At 37.0% G+C, this 20,455-nt stretch overlaps 4 protein-coding genes across 6 annotated transcripts; 2 read left to right on the top strand and 2 right to left on the bottom strand.

The window, feature by feature from the left end:
- The first annotated feature begins 258 nt into the window (after nt 1-258).
- LOC106300635 (pentatricopeptide repeat-containing protein At1g71210) lies at nt 259-3,447 on the top strand. The gene has a single exon (XM_013736825.1). The coding sequence runs from the start codon at nt 452-454 to the stop codon at nt 3,053-3,055; it is 2,604 nt and encodes an 867-aa protein (XP_013592279.1). The 5' UTR covers nt 259-451; the 3' UTR covers nt 3,056-3,447.
- A 455-nt stretch (nt 3,448-3,902) lies between these two features.
- Nucleotides 3,903-6,164, top strand: LOC106299862. The gene is given in 4 exon segments (XM_013735871.1): nt 3,903-4,706; nt 5,003-5,353; nt 5,838-5,909; nt 5,911-6,164. Coding segments are annotated over 4 exon segments (735 nt in total). The 5' UTR covers nt 3,903-4,415; the 3' UTR covers nt 5,932-6,164.
- Nucleotides 6,165-9,868: 3,704 nt separating this feature from the next.
- On the bottom strand, nt 9,869-13,935 carry LOC106299259. Of its 3 annotated transcripts, XM_013735377.1 has the most exons (5): nt 13,856-13,935; nt 13,670-13,763; nt 13,376-13,585; nt 10,938-11,028; nt 10,727-10,822 (listed from the first exon to the last, which is right to left on the bottom strand). In XM_013735377.1, exons 1-4 carry the CDS (start codon nt 13,928-13,930, stop codon nt 10,946-10,948), a joined length of 462 nt encoding a protein of 153 aa, XP_013590831.1. In that variant the 5' UTR covers nt 13,931-13,935; the 3' UTR covers nt 10,727-10,822; nt 10,938-10,945. The 3 variants fall into 3 exon arrangements, with proteins under 3 accessions (XP_013590832.1, XP_013590831.1, XP_013590830.1); XM_013735378.1 differs by lacking the exons at nt 10,727-10,822; nt 10,938-11,028 and adding an exon at nt 9,869-9,953; XM_013735376.1 differs by having other exon boundaries at nt 10,727-11,028.
- A 994-nt stretch (nt 13,936-14,929) lies between these two features.
- LOC106298485 (MATE efflux family protein 5) lies at nt 14,930-17,306 on the bottom strand. The gene is made up of 7 exons (XM_013734615.1): nt 16,976-17,306; nt 16,257-16,801; nt 16,097-16,183; nt 15,959-16,015; nt 15,639-15,877; nt 15,351-15,556; nt 14,930-15,246 (listed from the first exon to the last, which is right to left on the bottom strand). Exons 1-7 carry the CDS (start codon nt 17,231-17,233, stop codon nt 15,163-15,165), a joined length of 1,476 nt encoding a protein of 491 aa, XP_013590069.1. The 5' UTR covers nt 17,234-17,306; the 3' UTR covers nt 14,930-15,162.
- Between the last annotated feature and the right edge of the window lie 3,149 nt (nt 17,307-20,455).

Genomic DNA, 20,455 nt, shown 5'->3' with positions numbered 1-20,455 from the left:
AAGATAAATAGGATTGGCACGTAAACGTAAACTTTTCATAACCATAATTAACTTTTAAATTGCTAAATCATGATATAAAACCGAGCTGACATAGTTTCTTTGTAACCAAATAGTAGGCATGAGATTCTTCGGCCTAAACGTTAAGTTTTTATGCGATAAATAATTTTTTGACCTAAAATATTTTTAAAAATAAGATGAGTTCATTAGTAAACAAATTTATGTAATTAACAAATATATTAATTCGATCAATAATATAATTTTTTTGAATTCGACCGGGGTAATTTCGTAATAGAAGACGAAGTACTCATTAGTAAACGACCAAAAGCCACGACATTAGAGTGACGTGGAGGAATCTGATTGGTTGTAGACCGTTAGGGTTTTTCGTCTGATCGAAACAAAGAGATTTGGAGCTTCGATGACGTCTCCGCCGAGAACATGCGATTAGAACGTTATGCTCCTCAGGCGGAGGATACTATCGCTCACGGCGTCGCTCAGGAGCTACAACCACAATACCCGCGACGCTCTCTCTCCACCTTCTTCTAGTAACTTCTCTTCCTACGCGAAACCTCCAATCGCCGCCGGAGACATCCTAATCCGCGAAGTGAAACACTGGTTCAAACGCGACGCGCCTCCGCAAAGCCACGACCTAATCAACCGCATCTGCGACATCCTCAAATCCCCCTCGAGCGACGGAGATGACCGCGCCTTCTACCACCACCTCACCTCCCTCCGCCTCCGCCTCACGGAGAAGTTCGTCCTCGACGTGCTCAACCACACGCGCTACGACCTCCACTCGTGCCTCAAATTCTTCGACTGGGCCGCTCACCAGCCCAGCTTCCACCACACGCGCGCCACGTTCCACGCCATCTTCAAGATCCTCCGCGGCGCCAACCACTTCCGCCTCATCGTCGAGTTCCTAGACGGGAGCGACGGCTTCGAAGGCTACCGCCACTCGCTCCGTCTCTGCGACGCGCTCGTGATCGGATACGCCGTCGCCGGGCGCACCGACGTGGCGCTCCAGCACTTCGGGCACATGAGGTTTCGAGGCTTGGATTTGGATACGTTTGGGTATCACGTGCTGCTGAACGCGCTTGTGGAGGAGAAGTGTTTCGATACCGTTGATGTGATCCACGATCAGATCTCCGCGCGTGGGTTTGTCTGCGCGGTCACGCATTCGATTTTGGTTAAGAAGTTGTGTAGGCAAGGGGAGCTTGATGAGGCCGAAGCGTATCTACGCGCCTTGCTCCCTGATGATCCTGATGGTTGTGGAGCTGGGCTAGGGATTCTGATTGATTCTCTATGCTCTCAAGAGAAGTTTCAGAAAGCTACTAAGTTGTTAGATGATATCAAAGTGGTGGGAACAGTTCCTATGGACCGTGCTTATAGCATTTGGATTAAGTCTCTTATAGGAGCTGGATTGTTGGATAATATCGAAGGTTTCTTGCAGCAGATTAGTCCTTTGGAAGGTTGTGAGATAGAGGTTGTTAGGTATAACTCTTTGATCTCTAAGCTTTTGAAAGAGAACAATCTTGGGAGTGTGTATGATATCTTGACGGAGATGATGGTGCGTGGTGTTTTACCTAACAAGAAAACGATGAATGCAGCTTTATGCTTCTTTTGCAAAGCGGGATTAGTAGATGAAGCTCTTGAGTTGTACCGGTCGAGGTCTGAGATTGGATTCGCTCCTACCTCCATGTCTTACAGCTACCTGGTTCGCACGCTCTGTGCAGACAGGCGTGTGGAGCAAGCTTATGATGTCTTTAAAGGAGCGATGGACCGAGGGCATTTTCTCGGCGCGAAGACGTTTTGTATACTTGCAAACGCTTTGTGCTGGAACGGGAAGGCTGAGATGGCGAAGGAGCTTGTTATCGTTGCATCAGAACGCGACGCGTTGCCTAAGTTTCTAGGCGGTTGCAAGGTTATACCTGCTCTCTGCGATGCTGGGAAAGTGGACGACGCTATTTTGATTAACGAGCTGTTTAACAGAAGCGGCGTAGCCACCACGTTTGGAATGTTCGTCAGCTTGATATACGGGACGATCAGGTTGATGAGGGGAGACAAAGCTGCTAAACTCATCGTCAGAATGCAGGAGAAGGGATACACTCCGACCTATAGTCTCTATCGAAATGTCATTCGATGTGTTTGCGCGATGGAAAGCGGTGACAGAAGCTGTTTCACCACGTTGCTTAATTATCAGTTGTCTCGTTGGGAACACAAAGTTGGAACCTACAATCTCTTCATCGAAGGAGCAGGGTTTGCAGGGAACCCGAAACTTGCGAGATTAGTGTATGATCTGATAGGTAGAAACGGTTTCACGCCGACGCTGGATTCGAACATCCTCATGCTTCAGTGTTATCTCAAAAACGAAAGAATCGCTGACGCCCTCCACTTTTTCTATGAACTGCGGGAAAAAGGTGAGGTCAAAAGGAGACTATACCATGTAATGATCGTTGGCCTCTGTAGAGGGAATAGATTGGATGACGCTATGCATTTCTTGGAAGAGATGAAGGGAGAAGGGAGACATCCTAGTATCGAGTGCTACGAAGTGCTCGTACAGAAGCTATGCAACAGAGAAAGGTATGAGGAGGCGGTTGGGTTAGTTAATGAGTTCAGGAAAAGTGGGCGGCGTATTACATCCTTCATCGGTAATGTTCTTTTGTATAACGCGATAAAGAGCAAAGGGGTGTATGAAGCGTGGACACGGATGAGAGATGTGGAAGAGAAGATCCCTGAGATGAAGGCTCTTGGTGAGTTGATAGGAGTGTTCTCAGGGAGAATCGAAATGGAAGGAGAACTGAAGCGGTTAGATGAAGTTATAGAGAAGTGCTATCCTCTGGATATGTACACGTACAATATGCTGTTGAAAAGGGTTGTGATGAATCAGGCGGAAGATGCGTTTGAGTTGGTTGAAAGAATAGCTCGAAGAGGGTATAAGCCTAATCAACGGACTGAAAGGATCCTTGATCGGGCTCGGCGCATACTAGGTAATCTCAATTCTCGGGCAAACTTAGTGAGGAGTGGTTGGGACAGCAGACAAGGGCAGCTTGAATATTGAAGAGTATTGTCGCTGAGAGAGGTTAGATTTGTTGAATTAAGAAATAAGGGAAACAATTTCTCAGTTGAGATGGATTCAATTTTGGGTTTGCATTTTGGATCATTGACGATAGGTGATGGTGAGAAAACCATATTCGTTTTATGCTCCTTTGGATTTTGGATCTTCTCGAAGGTAGTAGATGTTGTAACTTGCATAGGCTTTCTTGTCTCTGGATTGCGAAAGATGTGTCCCGTTAGACGGAAGCTTTTGTTACCCACCAAACTGAACTGGGGTGGTTATTAGCATCACATCTTCATTACATACAAAATGTTTGTATTCTTTCTTAGAAACACAACTCAGTCTTCAACATTTTTTGCATAATCTTTATTGTTTATCAAGGAAAATTTATGGTTCTCGCCTTGGTTTCTGATAGTTGTGTTGGTATTTCCATTTTTAGAAATATTATGTTTACATTATTATTTTAAGGAAGTGAAAATTGTTACCTATTTCATGTTTGCGTAAGAAAAACTGATAAAAACACTAATACTAGTGTCTTTTCTTAACTCAAAATAGTTTAACAGCAACAGCATAGACATAAAATTAATTATGGAAAATATTAGAGTAATTAAAAAACACATACAAATACGTTACAAGGAGAGTATGGATTACATGTATCCCAACGAATACATTTAAAAAATAATGATAATGCAAGTACTGTGTACTACAGTTTAACGCCAATTGTACTACATAAAAGACAGACGGACATACACATAAACCAGACAGGCAACACTACTTTAGAAAGAACCGAGACTTTTGACTATATGACCAGCTCTGCAACCTTGGGAAGAAGATGAATCTGGTAAGAAAAATCTCTGATTATGTCGCAAGGTTCATTTTCTATTTTACTGCAGAGCCGATGACATTATACTACGTACTTCTTTTCTCCTCTTCGGCCAACTTGCTGTGTCCTGTGATTCCAAGAGTTCGTCCTTTTTTTTTATACATTATCTTCAATCATTTTTCGAGTTTACAATTTTTTGTTCATAGACTATACCTCTCCAGTTTTTAATTTTAAATATAATAGTTTGTGGGGGCTTCATTGCATAGTTATTTATTCTCACAGCTACTGCTTTTGGGGTTGACTTGGGCTCATTCCTCTCCCCTGTATATATATCTTTATTATCAATGTATACACACACCTACATATTTATATAATCCTCATTAATGATCATCTTGTTATCTTAATTAGGGTTTAGAGATTAATATAAGTTTGTTTCCTGCAATTATGAGTTTAAATTAAGACGACCTCTTGTAATAGAAGAAGAGAACGAAGCCTCTTTTATTGTTTTCGTATTTGTGTACTATCTTGCCGTTGTTACGTATGTCCGACCATCAGATTTTAGAATCCAGTTTACTCGACGATCTCTTCCATATCCCTGCAGAAACAATCGTTGAGGAGTTCCGAGAGAAGGACGACACTTTTCGAGCTCAGTCAGAAAGCAAAGGGAAGGAAGTAGTAATAGTGTTGCATGATGAAGATGTTCATGGCTCATCAAGTGGTGCCGCAAAGAAACAAGAACGTAACGCCAATGAGCGTCTAAGGAGGATGAGACTTCATGCCTCCTACCTCACTCTCGGCACTCTTCTTCCTGATCAATCCTCTTCCTCCAAGGTTTGATAATCTCCCTTTCATCTTGAATATATAGAGATAGAGTGCACACAAAAATAAAATATATATATAGAGATAGCTGATTCCAAGTAAAATTGGCCATTGTCCTCTATTTTTTTTTGAATTAATATATATGAGTGTAAACACTAAACTGTAAGTAAAAAAATCATTAAAATCCTTACTAAATTGTTTATGACCCCCAAAATCTCATGATCGGTCTTGTATATACATACATCAATCATATTGCCTATGATTAGGACAATCTGTTGATTGTTGAACTAGTTTTCTTGTCTTTATAGAAGAAATGGTGTGCACCGTCTATAATGGATAGGGTGGTCACTTACATTCCTAAGCTACTTAATGAAGTTGAAGAGCTAACTATCAGAAAGAAAAAGCTTGCAGAAGATATCGAGAGCGAGAAGTCCCAGAGATTGGAGCGGCAAGATCCTCAAACTCGAGCGATCTCGGTTCTTGAACTGGGGGAATCAGGTGATGAGGTTGTTGTACAGATAAGCATGAAAAAGGAAAAAGAAGACGAGTTCTCGAACTTGCTTAACGTAATGGAGATGCAAGGTTCAAGTATTTTAAGTGCTTCTACATCTCTAGTGTGCCGAGATCAAAGGGTGGTTTGCTACAACTTACATGTTAAGGTACTTGTTTGCTCTTATATATACTTCAGTTCTCTTTCTTTTTAAGTTCTTTTGAATAATATTAATATCCAGCCAGCGTGCTAGTAAATAGGCACATGTTTGGTAGATAAGTTTTAGACATGAATATGAACAAAGAATGTTACTTACTTCTTCTTCTCCCTAGAATACATGATTAACTAGGGTTCATCTTTGGAGAACATAGTTTCTAAGTTAAATGAGTTTTCAAGGTGATTCATTCGGTTCAAGAGAGGCTACTTGGATCTTGATTACCAGTATTTGAGTCTGGTATTGTGTATAAAAGAGGGAGATGATTTACATATAGTTGCATGTGTTATCAACAGCTGATCCATGATCTCTGGACCGAGAACACTAAACTTAATTCATAAATAGTTGTTAACAATTATATAGTATGGCGCTAATGAGACTGGCATTGTTTATGGAGAACTAATAATGATTGATAAATGTATATATGGAAAAATTGTAGATGGATGAGAAGCCATGTGAAGGTGATGACTACATCACAGTGTTGAAGAACAACATCACTTCTTCCCTCTCTTGACAACACAAAATGCAAATGAAATTAAGTGAGATGAAGGATATGGAATAGCTTTGATGACGCATTTTGCAATTGGCATTCCTCTACTTGGTTGTATCATGTTTAATCTGGTGTTTGAAATCTCACAATCATATTTTGTAGAAGATTTTTTTTTTGTTAATCTATATATACTAGAAATCACTTATGCTAATTTGGTAATTTAACTCAACAAGTGAGAATGTCGAACTAAGTTCGTTAGTGTTTTTGTGACATTTTGATAAACTCTAAAGAAAAATGTTTGAACTTAGTTAAGCGGCCTAATAAAACCTAGCTAGTACAATCTTCTAGTTCAAAGGTGAAACCCGCTACTTGGATCATGACCTTAAACCTTTAGGATAAAATATGATCAATAAAGTTGACACTGAACTAGTGAAAATATGAGCTCGTATAAGACATGGAAGATACCATGGAAGAGGAGTAAAAGGGATCTGAGGAAGAGAGGTTCGAGTGTACTAACTCCAACGTAGGTTCGACTCGGTAGGTTGTGTTTGTGACTCTGGTTAGTGTAAGATTCATGTTTTACTTTTGATAGTTGTGTTAAGAATCATTCGCAAATGGAATTTAGTTATAGTCGTATAGGAGGTAGAGGTTGATCATCTCCAATTGGAAACTCTTGAGCTTGTGTAATCATCTAATCACATTGAAATCCTTTCATAGTGCTAACAACAATTCGATGTTATTTTATGATAAAAAATCCACACCAAATTGAAGACAAAGTTTGCCTTATTAACCATGAAACTACTCTTATTAGGAAATGCCGTTAAGTTTAACAACTTTGCCTTCAAAACATTACATCAATATTACACTTGATCAACAAAGTTTATTTACAGTGTTTGAAGAATGTATAGATTTGATCATATAGGGATATTTTTTTTCAAATTGTAGAACAGTGATCATAAAGATTGTTGGAAAGTCGCGATGATCGAGAAGGGGCCCAAAAACAAAAGTGAGCCAACATACAAAATAAAAACTGAAACTCCCACATTGGTTATATTCAATTATCAGTTGGTGGTAGTAGTTCTTAGGTGTATTTTGATCATACGAGACAACTTGGGTTATTCTATTTCATCAATTGACCTTTTGAATTTAATTAAACCAATGGCTTTGATGTTTTTTGTAGGAACCTTCTTTAAGTTAGAGCATGCCTCCCACACTACACGAATACACTTGAAAACTTTTGTTTGATGATACTGAGTAGAGGGTTAAGCTTTATGATTTCACAATATTTGTGCAGTTGATGTTGCTTGAAAATAATAACTATATTAAATATATTAAAACTCTATTTAACTTTTTTATAAATCGACAACAATATTCTAAACCTATTTAAAGTTCTTATAATTAACTTCAACAGCCATCAATATATAGCAATTTATTACCAAAAAGATATATATACCTAATCTTTATTTAGACTAAAATATTTAGTATTTCAAATGTTACTAGTATGTTCTGATCATAATTGTTGAATATACAACTTACATTCATCACCTTGGGATATACCGATTCCTTAAACATATTTAAAATATAGTGACATTCAATAGCAAGAAATAAAATCCATAAAAAAGTAACCAAAAGTAGTTACCTAAACGAGAATAAAGATCGAAAATTCCATATCCATATTCAAATTGAATTGAACTTGAAATTTTATCAGGTTCCTAACATTGTTATTTGAACCAAATCAGAACCCAAAATAACAAAATCCAAATTCATAAATAACCAAATTATTGTTCCTGGAGAACTAATAACGATTGAGAAATGAATGGAAAAAATGTTTGATGGATGAGAAGCCATGTGAAGGTGATGACTACATCACAGTGTTGACGAACAACATCATTTCTTCCTCTCTTGAAAAAACAAAATGCAAATGAAATTAAGTGAGATGAAGAACATGAATAGCTTTGATGACGATATTGCAAGTGACATTCCTCTTCTTGGTTGTATCATGTTTAATCTGGTGTTTGAAATCTCACAATCATATTTTATAGAAGATGTTTTTCTTATATCCATATATAATACTAGATATCACTTATGCTAATTTGGTGATTTAACTCAACAAGTTGTGAGAATGTCGAACTAAGTTCGTTAGTGTTTTTGTGACATTATGATAACTCTAAAGAAAAAAATTGAACTCGGTTAAGCAGCTTAATAAAACCTAGCTAGTACAATCTTCTAGTTCAAAGGTGAAACCCGCTACTTTTAAGGATCATGACCTTAAACCTTTAGGATAAAATATGATCAATAAAGTTGACACTGAACTAGTGAAAATATGAGCTTGTATAAGACATGGAAGATATTATGGAAGTGGAATAGAGGAAAGGGATGTGAGGAATATAGTGTACTTACTCCATCGTAGCAGTCCAAAAGACTCGTGATCTTGTGTAATTTTCTTATCACAATCCAATCCTTTTCATAGTGCTAACTTCTAACAACACTTGGATTCTATTTTATGATCGAACTACACACTAAATTGAAGACAAAGTTTGACTAATTAGCCATGAAACTACTGTTTACCGTTAAGTTTTAACAACTTTGCCTTCAAAACGTTACATCAATATTACGCTTGATCAACAAAGTTTATTTACAGTGTTTTGAAGAATGTATAGATTTGATCATATAGGGATATATTTTTTCAAATCGTAGAACACTGATCATAAAAATTGTTGGAAAGTTGTGATGATAGAGAAGAGCTCCAAAAATATTAAAAGTGAGCCAAAATACGAAATAAAAACTGAAACTCTCACATTGGTTATCATCAAAAAACTAATTTAGTATATAAATGTGTAAATCAATATATATTAAATTGTCAATTGGTGGTAGTAGTTCTTAGGTGTAATAGTGGATTTCGATCATACGAGACTATTTGGGTTATTCTACTTTCATCAATTGACCTTTTGAATTTAATTAAACATTTTTATAATTTTTCAATTGACCTTTTGAATTTAATTAAACATTTTTATAATTTTTCATATTACATGCATTTATCAGGAAATGCCGGTAAGTCTCCTAATAACAGAGACGCCCCCTTGAATCCATAACATCCCATCTCAGCACTCACCACCATCCCAGAGAACAACTGCTTCCTCAGAGCAGCCACATGCATCGCCTCCACCGCCACGTGTCATCAATATCTTCCAGACTTTTATAAGCTTCCCCTACTTACTAACAGCATCAGCCTGTGTCATCATAACCCTCTTCGCTTACTATTTCTTCAAACCAAAATATATATATCTCATAGACTTCTCATGTTACCAATTTCATCGAACACCTCAAAATCATCCTAAAGAGCTTCAGCTTGAAGCAGTGGAGAAGCATCTGAAGCTGGAGAACGAAGATGGAGAAGCATCGAGGTCGACGCTGTATCGGTATGGGAACACGTCTTCTTCTTCGGTGTGGTATGAGCTGCAGTACCTTGAGGCGAAAGGTAGGATGAAGAAGGGAGATAGAGTATGGCAGATTGGGTTTGGAAGTGGGTTTAATTCGAAAGAAAGGAATGATTGGTCTGATCGAATCCATTTGTATCCTGTCTGTAGAGATGGTTGTACAGCTACTCTTGAGCTCACTCATGTATTGTAGGAAAAATATTCTGGTTTTCAGTTTCTTTTGGATCATTGTTATTTTGCATTCTGAAAGAGGATTTAGCAATGTTTAAGAAATCGCTAAGTGTGGTTAAATGCTTTATAGAGGATTACTGTTTAAGCGGACAGCTAGACCGATTTTTTGAATGTATAAACCGATTTAAAAGAAAAAAACCATCCTAGAAAAATCATTCTGTTAAGACCCGATTTGCCGTATCAATTTTTAGAATTCTGGGAATTAGTATGTATTAATTAACAAGATTTAGTATATATGCAACAGTTTCATTTCATATAACTGTCACTGAAGCTATGCTGAAAGCTAAGTAGGAAACGTAAGTACTAAAGAGTAACATTCTGCACAGTGGAAACTACTTCAGCTTCAGTTCTTGTGTCCAGCTCGCTCACCATATGTTCAATCAAACTCTGCAGCTTTCTGCATGTTCCCAAAAAAGCTTCTGATGAAAAAGAGTTCATGAAAACCTCGATCTCCAAAATAAAATATATGATTAAAATATTTACAATAGTTCATTAACAACTTACATGCATCGAATAATGTATATAATATTTAAAACTAAAAATTAAGTTAAAAAAATAATATAAATACATTTTAAACAAAATATATTCATTTATAAATATAAACAAATAAACAGGCAAGAAGTAACTATATTAAAGGGTATAATTTTATAAACAAGCATAAATAGTAAAAAAATCAATCATCATTTAAAAAATATTTATAAACCAAATATACTTTATTTTTAAAAATATAATAAAAACTAAATTAAATTATTAATACTAATGCGCTACACGAATATAAAATTTAGTTATTCTATAAAGACAAACATGCTGTTTTCTTTGTCTATATTTCTAATTTCTCTAAAATATATTCAGATATATTTAAACTCGAATTATGTATGGATTCGGTATTTTTAGTTTGTAACTGGAAAATGGTGGATTGTGACATGAAAGTGCAAACCCATGAAGTAAATATTAAGGCCGATCTCTAAATGAATCTGACTTTTGAATTCAATTGAGGCCCAATACGTTAATTACGGCCGAATACGTAAACGGACAGTAAACTGCAGCGTTTTTACAGGAAAGTAAGAACAAAATGCTGCGTGCTATCGTACGCACCACCTTCTCTAAGGTATTTATTTTCCTCTCTAAACGTAACATTCATCTTTGAATATAGATCCAATAGAGATTTCCTTTAAATGTCATGTTTCAGATCTGTGCGACAAGGACGGACAAGGACGGCTACATCTCCTTTGTATCGATGCAGTAGCTTAAGAACATTCTGCGGAGCTGTTTAAAACAACAACAACAACAAAAGTGACAACGAAACTAGCGAGCTTAAATCAGGGGCAAATGCAACTTTACATGATCTTGAAAGGGTCCTCTGAGTCAAAGAGCGACAAACCTGAAGCTTCACAAGACTCGTCTAGACAAAGCCATGGAGTCCAACGACGTTGAACAAATCTTTACTGTGCTCCAAGATTTGAATATTGAATCTGTATCACCATCAAATGAAGATGCTCAAGTATCAAGTTAACCCAAACGACGTTTCTGACCGGTCTGCAAATCATACTTTAGCAAGGGCTATTGTTGCAACTCTCGTTTTGGGTCTGCTTATTTATCTTTAGCTTAAGAAAACTATTAAGCATTTGCGAATTTTGTAAAGAACCATGGATGTTAGGTTTCTCTCATCTTCCAATCTCAGAGCTAAGAGCTAAAGCACAAGTCTATCATTATGATGCGTTTGTTACTTGGTTTGTCCAAGATCAAGAATAATTAGTCATCTATCTAGCAAAGAAACTAAGCTATTACTTTTTAGTTTTCTTTGAACCAACGAGTCCATCATGCTTAGTCAAAAAATGTAAAACATTGGTTTAAGGCATCATTTTTATGTTTATAGGGCATCTATACTAATAAAGTTATATACTTTTCTCTTTTCTTTCCATGTCATTTTCTACTCCATTAGTTATATGAAATCAGAGGTTGATGTATAATGCAACACTTTCATTTCATATAGCTGTCACTGAAGCATATGCTTAAAGCTAAGTAAGAAACCCAAGTGCTAGAGAGTAACATTCTGCATATTGGAAACTGTAGATCCTAAAATCTACACTAAGTATTTGATAGTGATCGGGGTTTGATCTAGGGAAGACAAATGATGTGGCAAAGATATCCTCAGAACACAACGATGTAATCAGGTCCGAGTCAGCGAAAATGGACTATATTCGCAGGTTGAATATCACAGAGATATCGGGATCAAGAAGGATCGTGACTGAACTCAGGATCGAGCTGCCTACGTACCCGTCAAGGGATCAAGTCTAAACGTAGTTCGGTTATAATCATCTCGGGATCAAGTCTTGATCGAGATGTCGTGTTCATCGGTCTTGAGCAGGACGTCGGGTTGTCGTTATCGAGCAAGACGTGGAGTTGTCGGTCTTGAGCAAGACGTAGGGTTATCTCTTACCATCTCGGACGAGATGTCGTTTTGAGCTCGGGAAGTTGTTAAGGATTTGTGGCGGCGGAGCCGTAATCGATCTGGTAGTGAATAATGACGTGGTCTTCGATGGTTGATCTTTTATCAACAAATAAGCACATAATCCTCGTTAAGCGCTATGAATGCAATGAGTAATTGTATTCCTGGTCGTAAGCCCTCATAAGCTCTAAAAGTCGGACCTTTGTGAATGGCATCGTATATGAATACGAGCTCATGCCACTAACATGGTCAAGGGTCGCTTTTGCTGTGTAAATGATTATGGATTTCAACCGATACGAGGCTGTAGTTGCTTTATGAAGTAAGCGTAGAGAAAGCATCTTGTTTTCTTCTGGCTCTTCTCTCAAGTGGTGATAAGTCTTGTCTTTTCTATACAATGGAATAATGGAATGTGGTTCTATTTCTTGTCCTTTCCCTCGAGAGGTGCCCTCCTCATTGAGAAGATAACTCTCTTGTCCTTTTATAGAACTCTTTATCTGTTGCTTAGTTGTTAAACATGCCTCCTTTTTTCCAGCTTTGACTTCTTCTTTAGCTCGCAAGTTGCCGAGATAATAGGAGACTAATGACTAATTCCTTTGACTTGATCTTTTGGCGTTTAATGGTCGCAGGAAACTTGGTGGCGGTTTTATGGTCCAACGGAAACTACTTCAGCTTCAGTTCTTGTGTCTAGATTGGTCTCCATATGTTCAATCAAACTCTGCAGCCTTCTGCATGTTCCTAAGAAAGCTTCTGATGAAGAAGAGTTCATGAAACCCTTAACATCAGCCTCCATCTCACCAATGTTTCCATTTATTCTCTCCAATATTTGCTTTATGAGACTCAGCTCCTGTGGGGGATAAACACAGGCTCCAAGCTCATCAATCTGATCTCCTGTTCCTTGACATAACTTGAGTAGCCTCTCAAACGAGTCCACAACCTCACCCTTGTCCTCTGGATTCTCCATCTTAATCATGCTTACAATAGCCCGGATGAGTTCTTTCACCACCATGAGTGTCTCAGAGACGACATCAGCTACCAATGCAGCAACTTCCAGCTCTTCAGAAGACAAGTCATCGCCTAAATCATCATCATCTTCATCTGAGTTTGCAGAAACATCATGCTCGGGTGATGTTCTCAGCTCCTTCATCTCCCTAAGAACATCCTTCATGGAAACAACAACCTGTGTCATTGAACGGCCAATGGCTTTTGATGTTGTTGTAGGAACCTTCTTTAAGTTAGAGCATGCCTCCCACACTGCTCCTGTCTTTCTCATATGACCCTCCTCCCGAGAAAGAAAACATCATTCACAGTTTAAGTGTAATCTTAAAATCAATAATAGCCAGAAGAAGAGATAAGACTTTTCGCTATTTTACCGTATAAGGAGACAGAATCATGCAGCAACTTGAAGCTGGAATCAACAATCTGCTTCACAGAGGCTTGTATGGATGAAGAAAGTGTAGGACCAGCACCAACCATGCTTCCATGGCAAAGCAGCAAGAATCCTTGAAGGGTGTTGTAGTATGACTCCATTGTCTCTTTCAATGCTTCAGCTTTTGGAGGTTCTCCAGTCCATAGCATTCCCACTAATAAACAAACAATTGTAAGAAAATTTTACAAAAGAACCAAAAAAAAACTGATTAGAGAAACCATATAAAGAGAAGCAAAACCTATGGTGGCTTGTCTGGAGAGGTGATCAGACATCTGAAGTACATCGTTCCAGTTTATTTTGACTTGTGTCGGAGGCGGTGAGTGCTTGAACAACTGCAATATTCATTAAACAAGTCAGGGTTACAACTCAATCACGAGTTAACAACACAGTTATTATATAGAGAACAACAACAACAACAACAAACCTGGAGAGTATCGTTAATGGTGTTGAGATAACTAGAAAGGATTTGATTCAGTTCGTCTCTCTTTGGTTTCGCCATCTCCTTCCTTCACCTCTCAACGATCCTTAGCTTTTTTATTCGATAGTATTAGGATTATGGAAACATATCAAAAAGGATTTGGAAATTGTAGAAGAACGAGAAGGATATAGAAAAATCAGGAAAATATATGTAAAATTAAGATATTAACAATAATGCTATATATAGTTTAATAATCTATATTAATTTATTTTGTATATAAGTTTATGTATCTTTTTGACATTTAATTTTTACTTTTAGAAAAGTGATCTTACTCTTATCAATTTGTTATGGTGTTAAAACTAAGATCTAATTCTATGAGATTTTAATTGATGGCCATAATGTGATTATGTTTTTTCAACATGAATCTATGAATGAATTTGCTCAAATGTGATGTTCTTTGCCAGTAGCATCTTAAATATATACTCCGGAAAAAATGGATAGAAACTTTGTTGCCTAGTCTAGTCCCATTAAACTTTAAATATATAGGGATGATTGGTAAGTGTTGTACCTTTATATTTTTTGCTGTAAAATTTAATCTGTAGATTTATTTGTTGTAACTTTCTTTGCTGTAGATTTTTAAAGAACTAATTTTTTACTCTGGAAATAAAGCTCTCTACAACCATATTTTGATTTTGCAGAGATTTTTTTTGACTGTGAGTTTTTTAAAAAAAGCAAAACTCGATTGGTTGACATATATAGTTGTAGACTAAATTTTGGCTGTCCAGAGCATCAACAGCCCCAACCAATCATCCCCATTGAACCATTCTTTTCTTTTAATTTGTCATTTTTGACAAGTTTTTTCAGCCAATTCAGAAATAAAACTTTTAATCAAATCCTTATCTAAATCTAAATTCAAATAATTGTAATATGTACAAAAAATAAAATTATGATAAATATCAAAAAAGAAGAATATTCAAAACAGTATTAATAATATTATAAAATGATTAGATTACTCTAAACTCTAAATCATTATTCTAACTCCACCCCTTAAATATTATTCTGGATATTCTCAAATATTATTTGATTAATGATTATTAAACTTTTTTAAAAGAAAAGAGTAAAAGAACATCTTCTCGTGTGTATGGGAACAAAGTAGAAGCCAAAACTCATGTGCACGTAGCATGTGTGCACACATTCAACTCCTGCACCCATTACTATAATCAAAAACCAAACCAAGACCAAAAAAATCTACCTACTTCATTAAAGAAACAACATTAAATGACAAATTGACTCAACATATGTCTTTTGATTTTCTAGTTGATCATCGCCACATGTTCCTCGTCAATGTCTTTCTCTTCAAACTCCTCACCCATCACTCTCTCTCTCGCCTTTCTCACCTGCACCCACATTATCATTCATATGATATATTAAATACACGTCACTTTCTCAAAAATTGACTAAAGCTAAAACAATGAAAGCAACTTTCACTAATTTAACAAACCTGTTGTTTCCAGTTGGTAAGACTGACGATAAGACCAAGCAAAAGAGCTTGTACAAATGACCCAACTGTGATCCCAATCCAGAGTCCTCTTCCTCTCATTTCAAACCTAAAACCTAATAAGATAGCAGTTGGTATCCCAAAGAGATAGTATGCAGCTAGGTTTACGTATGCTCCAACATCTTGCCTCCCTGATCCTCTAGCCACACCTGTAATTATTAATCCTCAATACTTTATTAAACTAGTCTTTTAGTTAGTGACTTAAACATGATAAAAGGATCAGAATCTGACCTGATAGAACTGCGTGAAGAGCGTCGAATATGACTGATAAAGAAACCAGAGGAGCCATTGATCTAACGTAGTCCACAACTTCGGGTTCAGAGCTGAAGAGGTAACCAAATACGTTTCTTGCAGCAAAGACAAGTGCACCAACCAATATTGATTCTACTCCTGCTATAACCATCACTGTGTAAACCGCCATTCTAGCTTTCTTTGGGTTCCCAGCTCCTAACTCGTTTGCCACTCTTGTACTGCAACAAGAGAAGAAATATAGAGAGAGATTGAGATTGAGATTTAGATATACAAGAAAATGTATATATCGAGAAAGAAACCTTGCTGCTGCACCTAGACTCTCTGGTATTTGGTACAAAGTAGATATTGTCGATAGACTGTTACACAAGGAAGCAATGCAACTGAGTTTGTATGACAACAGTTTGGTTAAATCATTACAAGATAAGGAAGGAACATACCAGACTGAGAGAACAGAGGTTTCTAGCCTTGGATTAGGTAAAATCCCAGAGAGCATGACAAGAAACTCGAAAGACCACCACTCAAGGCTAATACACACAGAGATTCAAGTCAACTCAAATGTAAAAGTTGACCAAAACCAAAAAAAGAGTGTGTTTATACCAAATCATAGAAGCAGATGAGATACCAAACCGGAAAAACTCTCTCATTCCTTTAAACACATTCATAGAGATCTTCGCACGGCTCTTTCCACAGCTAGAAGAAAACATCATGTACAATCCAAGCACAATCACGTTCAACCAATACGAAACACTTATAGCAAGAGCTGCACCAAGGCTACCAAGCCCAAACTTGAAGACCAAGCACCAGCAGAGAACAACATGGCAACAAAGAGCAGAGATCGAGCTCATAATCAACGGCAGAATCAGACTCTGCGCTTGGAAAAACCTAACGAGCGGCTGGAGTGTCGCGTAAGCGAAGAGCGCTGGTATGAGCCAAGTCGCAAACTTTCCTGCTTCTTGAGAAACCAGAGGGTCTTGTCCGATGAAACAGAGTATCTCACCCATGTAACTCCAGAGGATAGATAAAGGGATGGATACAATGAAGAGAGCAAAGATCCCTGTGTATGTGTGTTCTCCAAGCTTCTCGAACTGTTTGGCTCCGTTGGCTTGGCCACATAACGTCTCCAACGCAGTAGCTAAACCGAACTGTTAACAATCAAAACAGAGGTTAAGAGAAACAGAGCAAAGCTAAAGAACAGAGGTTAAGAAAACAGAGCAAAGCTAAACGTATTGTCAAAGAACAGAGCAAAGGTAAAGAAAACAGAGCAAAGCTAAACGCATTGTTAAAGAACAGAGGTTGTTAAGAGAAGAGAGACGTACGACGAGGCTGAAACCCGTGACGCTGCAGAAAGAAACGGCAATGGCGGTGCTGGAGAGGAAAAGCTCGCCGAGATGACCGACCATCATGATCGATATGACTTGAAGAAAATACATTGAAGAGTTCACGGCGACCATAGGTCCGGCGATGTAACCGAGCCTCCGCATCTCCTGGAAAAACCCTTCTCTCATGTTGACTTGTTCATCTTCCTCTTCTTCGCCTCCGACGAGGACGAGCAAACCCTTCTCCGCAGAATCCATTCTTTCGTTCTTCCCTTCTTTCTCTCCGGAGATTTCGAGATTTTTGTTGAGAAAGTTTATACCTTTTAATCAAAATCTACAGACTTTATATATTAGTATATATATATCTATAAGTATTTTATTTTTTTGTTTATTTTATATTTGTGAGGATATAGCAGAGTGTCGTATTATGATTCTACACCTCCAGATACATCGGTTTCGTTTAGCCGCCAATAGACGTTCTCTGGATCTAATTGGACCAATTTGATGCCAAATTAAGAATGACCATCTCAGTACAATGCAACGATTGGTTAAAGTTTCTATTATTATTGTTACAAAAGTTATTATATTAAGTACACTGTAGTTTGCTTAAAGGAGTAAGAAATAAGGTCCACGATTTTTTATTAGTTTAGTTGCATATTTGATTAAATTTTGCGACATATGGCATTGAAACAAAAAAAAAAAAAAAAAACTCTTCATGTTAATATTCATGATGTGACGTTGTGAACCTGTCAACCTTGTTTTTTTTCAGTCTCGTTATAGTCATCGACAGACAACAGAAGAAGATTTGTCCTTTTCTTCTGTTAACCTACTCAGCGTGTTTCATCACTCTTTTTCTCCTCGTTTTCTTCAAAGATGACTGATTGCTCTCTCCATAAATTTAAAAGTGTTTCTTTTTAGAACTTAGCGGCCTGCCGTATTATGATTCTTTTACTCCTCCAGAAATCAAATAACAGAAAAGCAACAAAAAGAAAACACTTTCATCTACCGCAGAAAGTTCCATAGGCTTCTAATTAGTAGCATATTAGGAAGATACTAAAAATACATTAATGACAAGATTTTCTGTGTTTTGTATTTAACTCCCAAAGTGTATAAACATGTATTAGTTGATACATAAAAGGATCAAAAGATGTAAAAACATCGAAAGTTGATTAGTTTAGTGAAGCCCTTAATACGTAAATACAATGTTTGTAGTTACGGGCAAATTTCTCGGCGATTTGATTCGTTCATTGTTATAGTCTGTACCGTATCCGTAAGTTCATCTACAACACGAGTAAACAATATACAGATACTAGATATGTGTAGTGCTAGATTCTATCTAACCCGATTAGCTTTACATACTTACTAACCATGAAGTCACTTTCAAATCTACTGGTGGACATTTTTAACAATTTTTCCGGATTTGGTTATGTCAATCTCGTTTTGAGTAATTGTTAATGAACTATAACCGAAGTTCTTTTGGTTTAGTTCGGTTAGAATTCGGTTTCGTTTAGAGCTCGGGTTGAGTATGTTTGAAATTGGTATGGTTGCATATGTTAACAAGTCCACAGCCCAATTCAATTTCGTTTCGACGTAACACAAATATATACAGAGACAAAGACAACAAACAAGGTTACAGAAGAAGGACATGATGAGCTCATAAACATAACCACTCGACTGCATCTATGCTTCTCCATCAAGCTCCTCGGCCTCTTCGTCGCTAGAAGAATCGGTGGCTTCGGCGTCGGTGACTGAGATTCTGTACGCTTCATTTGGGGATGGATGATCAATTTGAAATGTTTCTTAGGATTTTAGTGTCCCCTAAAAAGGAGGAGAAATATTTGATTCTTTCACAGAATATGTTTTTACTCTCTCCGAATCTACTCTCCACTTGATTTTCTTTATTTTATTTATTTTTGAACCAATCATGAATCAAATCGAGAATAAACTATGATCCAAATTATCATATTGAAGAGATGAATGACGACGACAAAGGAAAATTAATAGTTTTATACCAACTATATAACACATACGGTCCAATTATAATTGCAATAATAGTTCAAGTTGTTTCTTACCAACAAATATTATTAGGATAATTAGTTCATATTCATAATTATTCTGATATAAATTTGTTAAGACTGGTAGCAGAGTAGGGAGGAGTGGCATGGTTTTATTTGGATACATTCAAACTTTTAGGAAAAGTTTATTTTCAGAAATTGAAATAACTCTATACAAAATGATTAATACTCTCGGTTTGTAGTATCACTTATAGTCAAAACTTGTTTTTGAACAAACCATCATTAATGTTTTCATCCCCTAAAGTAACCCATGTCAATAGTTCAATTCACACGAAGGTAAAAATCCATCAACGCGTAACTCTCTTTTTATAATATTCTTTGAAAGATTTTGACCGTAAGTGAATCATATAGCACGGTTTAGTTAGCAAGAGAAAATTTAGGAACAACTTCAAGCTTCAGTCACACTGAAGAGAAAGTGTTGAACACATGAACAATACTCTTGCCTTCCGTTCAACTGACTACAAACCAATATTAAATTGCATGAGGGTTAATAATATATATATTTAAATTGATCCTCCTCCTCACACATGTTTTCTTCTCCTCCTTCTCCTAACCAAACAAGTTATCGATATATTCCTCAAAATATGGTTTCTACGGCAGCAGAGATTCATGATAAAAATGAAGGAGTTTCTGGAATTATTATTATTAATTATCATTACCATTTTTTTAAACGAAACATTACATCAAAAGAAAATAGAAAAAGCCACAAGTTTATTTGATTTGAAGTTGAAAATCACATGAAAAGACAGAAAGATAAGATATAAGAGTAGCCGGTGGTAAACGGCGGAACATTAAAACTGTGCCGGGAAGATAGAAATGGTAAAGGCAGAGTCGTTGGACAATATCATCCTTAATTCTTGAAATTGTACCTTTTGTAGACCGATATCCGTTGGTTTGTCAGCACTTCCAAAAACTAATTTGTAAGATCCTCCAAATTTCTGGATGGTGAAGGTGCTGTCATTGCTTGACTTGGTTCCATTAAGGACTACTGGTTTGATTGGCGAAGAGCTATCTTCGACTCTCCAATAATCGGACCCACCGCAAAGACTGGGCCTTGCAAACTTGATGTTAAGCTCTGTGGATACACTTAGGACATCTGTGTGAAAATGACTTATTTACGAGATTAAAAGAGAATATTAGTGAGAAAGACTTAACAAAAATAAGGGAGTATATGACAAGTTGTGAGAGAGAAAGAGAATGGGAAGAACTTGTTTGATTCAAGTTGATTAAAATTGTGTTACAACACACTCAATAAATAGACACAGACATTATCCTGCGTAAAGAGTAAATGATAAACTAATCTATGGTGTGTCATGCACTTCCTCCACTCAGACTAGTGCATAATGCACTTCTTCCATCCAGAATGGTGTTTCACGCACTTATTCCACTTCAGGCTAGTGCTTGG

The sequence above is a fragment of the Brassica oleracea genome, chromosome C6 (assembly GCF_000695525.1).
Source record: "Brassica oleracea var. oleracea cultivar TO1000 chromosome C6, BOL, whole genome shotgun sequence".
NCBI lineage: Eukaryota > Viridiplantae > Streptophyta > Magnoliopsida > Brassicales > Brassicaceae > Brassica > Brassica oleracea.
Note: the sequence above shows the minus strand (reverse complement) of the source record. Positions and strands in the feature narration are given on the sequence as shown.

Coding starts and splice junctions, on each gene's coding strand:
- LOC106298485 (XM_013734615.1), bottom strand. CDS start 17,233: ATGGATTCTGCGGAGAAGGGTTTGCTCGTCCTCGTCGGAGGCGAAGAA. Junction 16,184..16,256: donor TCATCTGCTTCTATGATTTG/GTATAAACACAC, acceptor TGTGTGTATTAG/CCTTGAGTGGTGGTCTTTCG. Junction 15,878..15,958: donor AGTCTAGGTGCAGCAGCAAG/GTTTCTTTCTCG, acceptor CTCTTGTTGCAG/TACAAGAGTGGCAAACGAGT.
- LOC106299259 (XM_013735376.1), bottom strand. CDS start 13,930: ATGGCGAAACCAAAGAGAGACGAACTGAATCAAATCCTTTCTAGTTAT. Junction 13,586..13,669: donor CTCCAGACAAGCCACCATAG/GTTTTGCTTCTC, acceptor TTTGTTTATTAG/TGGGAATGCTATGGACTGGA. Junction 11,029..13,375: donor TGATTCTGTCTCCTTATACG/GTAAAATAGCGA, acceptor ATGGTGATACAG/ATTCAATATTCAAATCTTGG.
- LOC106300635 (XM_013736825.1), top strand. CDS start 452: ATGCTCCTCAGGCGGAGGATACTATCGCTCACGGCGTCGCTCAGGAGC.